We start from the raw sequence: 3,843 nt of genomic DNA, 5'->3' as shown, positions 1-3,843 counted from the left end.
GCACACATACACCCACACGCACACATACATCCGCACGCACACATACGTGTACCCGCACGCACACATATACCCGCACGCACACATACGTGTACCCGCACGCACACATATACCCGCACACACACATACATCCGCACGCACACACATACCCGCACGCACACATACATCCGCACGCACACATAAATCCGCACGCACACATATACCCGCACGCGCACATACACCCGCACGCACACATACACCCGCAAGCACACATACACCCGCACGCACACATACATCCGCACGTGCACATACATCCGCACGCACATATACACCCGCACGCGCACATATAACCACACGCGCACATACACCCGCACGCGCACATACATCCGCACGCGCACATACACACGCACGCGCACATATACCCGCACGCACACATACACCCGCACGCATACATACACCCGCACGCACACATACATCCGCACGCGCACATACATCCGCACGCACACATAAATCCGCACGCACACATACATCCGCACGTACCCACACGCACACATACGTGTACCCGCACGCACACATACCCCCGCGTGCACACACGCACGCGCGCACACGCACGTACACATACGTGCACACGTACGCACACATACGTGTACCCACACGCACACATACACCCGCACGCACACATACATCGGCACGCGCGCGCTCTGATAAGATTCTCTCTCCATCGCGGCCGCGCGCTCATCCGATCAACGTCATTACGCGACGCTAGCCTGCCGCTAGCTACGGCCCCAGTTCAGCGTCAGCGTCAGCGTCACGGCCGCGGGGCGAGGCAGCCATCTCTGCGTCGCTGGCGTCGGCTAACAGCGTCTGACGCTCCTCGTCGTCGTCGTCGTCGTCGGCACCCGACATGTTACACTCGCCGATCGACCCGAAACTTCTTTGCTGCAAATGAGCAAAAGTCCGACAAATAGATTCCTAATTGGCGGCACTCGGCGGCGAGAGGCGAAGCAAGTAAACAGGCGTGATTAGATTCGTGGCGCTGCACGGCGCGCGCGGCGGTGTGCGTTATGCATCGCAAATATAGCGACAAGTATATCGGCACACGTACGCGCGCGACCTTTCTCTCAGCGTGCGCACGAAACGCCGACGCGTGTTGCTGACGATGATGATGACAGCGACCCGACGACAGCCACACACCGCGCACGTGTCTACGTGTCTACGTACGTGTCTACTGCGTACGTATACGCACTACGTGTATACATATGTGTCTACATACGCGTCTACATACGTGTCTACATACGTGTATACATACGCGTCTACATACGTGTCTACATACGTGTATAATACGTGTCTACATACGTGTCTACATACGTGTCTACATACGTGTATACATACGTGTATCATACGTGTCTACATACGTGTCTACATACGTGTATAATACGTGTCTACATACGTGTCTACATACGTGTCTACATACGTGTCTACATACGTGTATAATACGTGTCTACATACGTGTATACATACGTGTCTACATACGTGTCTACATACGTGTATACATACGTGTCTACATACGTGTCTACATACGTGTCTACATACGTGTCTACATACGTGTATACATACGCGTCTACATACGTGTCTACATACGTGTCTACATACGTGTATACATACGTGTCTACATACGTGTCTACATACGTGTATCATACGTGTCTACATACGTGTATACATACGCGTCTACATACGTGTCTACATACGTGTATACATACGTGTCTACATACGTGTCTACATACGTGTATACATACGCGTCTACATACGTGTCTACATACGTGTATACATACGTGTCTACATACGTGTCTACATACGTGTCTACATACGTGTCTACATACGTGTATACATACGTGTATCATACGTGTCTACATACGTGTATACATACGTGTCTACATACATGTATACATACGTGTATACATACGTGTCTACATACGTGTATCATACGTGTCTACATACGCGTCTACATACGTGTCTACATACGTGTCTACATACGTGTATCATACGTGTCTACATACGTGTATCATACGTGTCTACATACGTGTCTACATACGTGTATCATACGTGTCTACATACGTGTCTACATACGTGTCTACATACGTGTATACATACGTGTCTACATACGTGTCTACATACGTGTCTACATACGTGTCTACATACGTGTCTACGTACGTGTCTACTGCGTACGTATACGCATTACGTGTATACATACGTGTATACATACGTGTATACATATGTGTCTACATACGTGTATACATATGTGTCTACATACGTGTCTACATACGTGTATCATACGTGTCTACATACGTGTATACATACGTGTCTACATACGTGTCTACATACGTGTCTACATACGTGTCTACATACGTGTCTACATACGTGTCTACATACGTGTCTACATACGTGTATACATACGTGTCTACATACGTGTCTACATACGTGTATACATACGCGACTACCGCGTACGTACGCACTGCGTGTATACATACGTGTATACATACGTGTCTACATACGTGTCTACATACGTGTATACATACGCGACTACCGCGTACGTACGCACTGCGTGTATACATACGTGTATACATACGTGTATACATACGCGACCACCGCGTACGTACGCACTACGTGTCTACATACGTGTATACATACGCGACTACCGCGTACGTACGCACTGCGTGTATACATACGCGGCCACCGCGTACATACGCACTACGTGTATACATACGCGACTACCGCGTACATACGCACTACGTGTATACATACGCGGCCACCGCGTACATACGCACTACGTGTATACATACGCGACCACCGCGTACGTACGCACTACGTGTATACATACGCGGCCACCGCGTACATACGCACTACGTGTATACATACGCGGCCACCGCGTACATACGCACTACGTGTATACATACGCGACTACCGCGTACATACGCACTACGTGTATACATACGCGACCACCGCGTACGTACGCACTACGGGTCTACATACGCGACCACCGCGTACGTACGCACTACGTGTATACATACGCGTCTACATACGCGACCACCGCGTACGTACGCACTACGTGTATACATACGCGACCACCGCGTACGTACGCACTACGGGTCTACATACGCGACCACCGCGTACGTACGCACTACGTGTATACATACGTGTCTACATACGCGACCACCGCGTACGTACGCACTACGTGTCTACATACGTGTCTACATACGCGACCACCGCGTACGTACGCACTACGTGTCTACATACGTGTCTACATACGCGACCACCGCGTACGTACGCACTACGTGTCTACATACGCGTCTACATACGCGACCACCGCGTACGTACGCACTACGGGTCTACATACGCGACCACCGCGTACGTACGCACTACGTGTCTACATACGTATCTACATACGCGTCTATATACGCGACTACCGCGTACGTACGCACTTAGTCTACGGGTCTACATACGCGACTACCACGTACGTACGCACACCGACACGCTACGTGACTAGCCCCCCCCACGGGGATCACGTGAGTCCCACGTAAAGCCGGTGGGCTGCTGTGCCGCCGTCATCGGCACGGCACGTAGGCCGTGAACACGCAAGCCGTGAAAGGTTAGCGTGACGCGCGACGCGCTCTTGGGAGAAAAGGGCATCTCCAATTTGCGATGGAGTGTTGCGCGCGGCGGAGAGAGAGAGAGAGAGAGAGAGAGAGAGAGAGAGAGAGAGAGAGAGTACGTTGAGAGAGACGTCGACTACTTACGTACGTACGGTCCGTACGTACGACGTACGTTACTTACCGTTAACGACGTAACGTACGACCGTATTAGTTCGTC

The 3,843-nt window shown here is 51.1% G+C and overlaps 1 protein-coding gene across 1 annotated transcript in view; it reads right to left on the bottom strand.

Moving 5' to 3' along the window:
• Positions 1-614: 614 nt before the first annotated feature.
• The window catches only part of LOC106808489, a 35,376-nt gene continuing 32,147 nt past the window's right edge, over positions 615-3,843 (bottom strand). The window contains exon 4 of the mRNA XM_014811229.1: positions 615-915. Within this exon, the coding sequence (XP_014666715.1) occupies positions 754-915 (162 nt within the window). The 3' untranslated portion in view covers positions 615-753. The remainder of the gene's footprint in view (positions 916-3,843) is intronic.

Source organism: Priapulus caudatus, unplaced genomic scaffold (genome assembly GCF_000485595.1).
Source record: "Priapulus caudatus unplaced genomic scaffold, Priapulus_caudatus-5.0.1 Scaffold281, whole genome shotgun sequence".
Classification (NCBI taxonomy): Eukaryota; Metazoa; Priapulida; class Priapulimorpha; order Priapulimorphida; family Priapulidae; genus Priapulus; species Priapulus caudatus.
The sequence above is the reverse complement of the archived record's forward strand: the minus strand, read 5'-3'. Positions and strand labels throughout refer to the sequence as shown.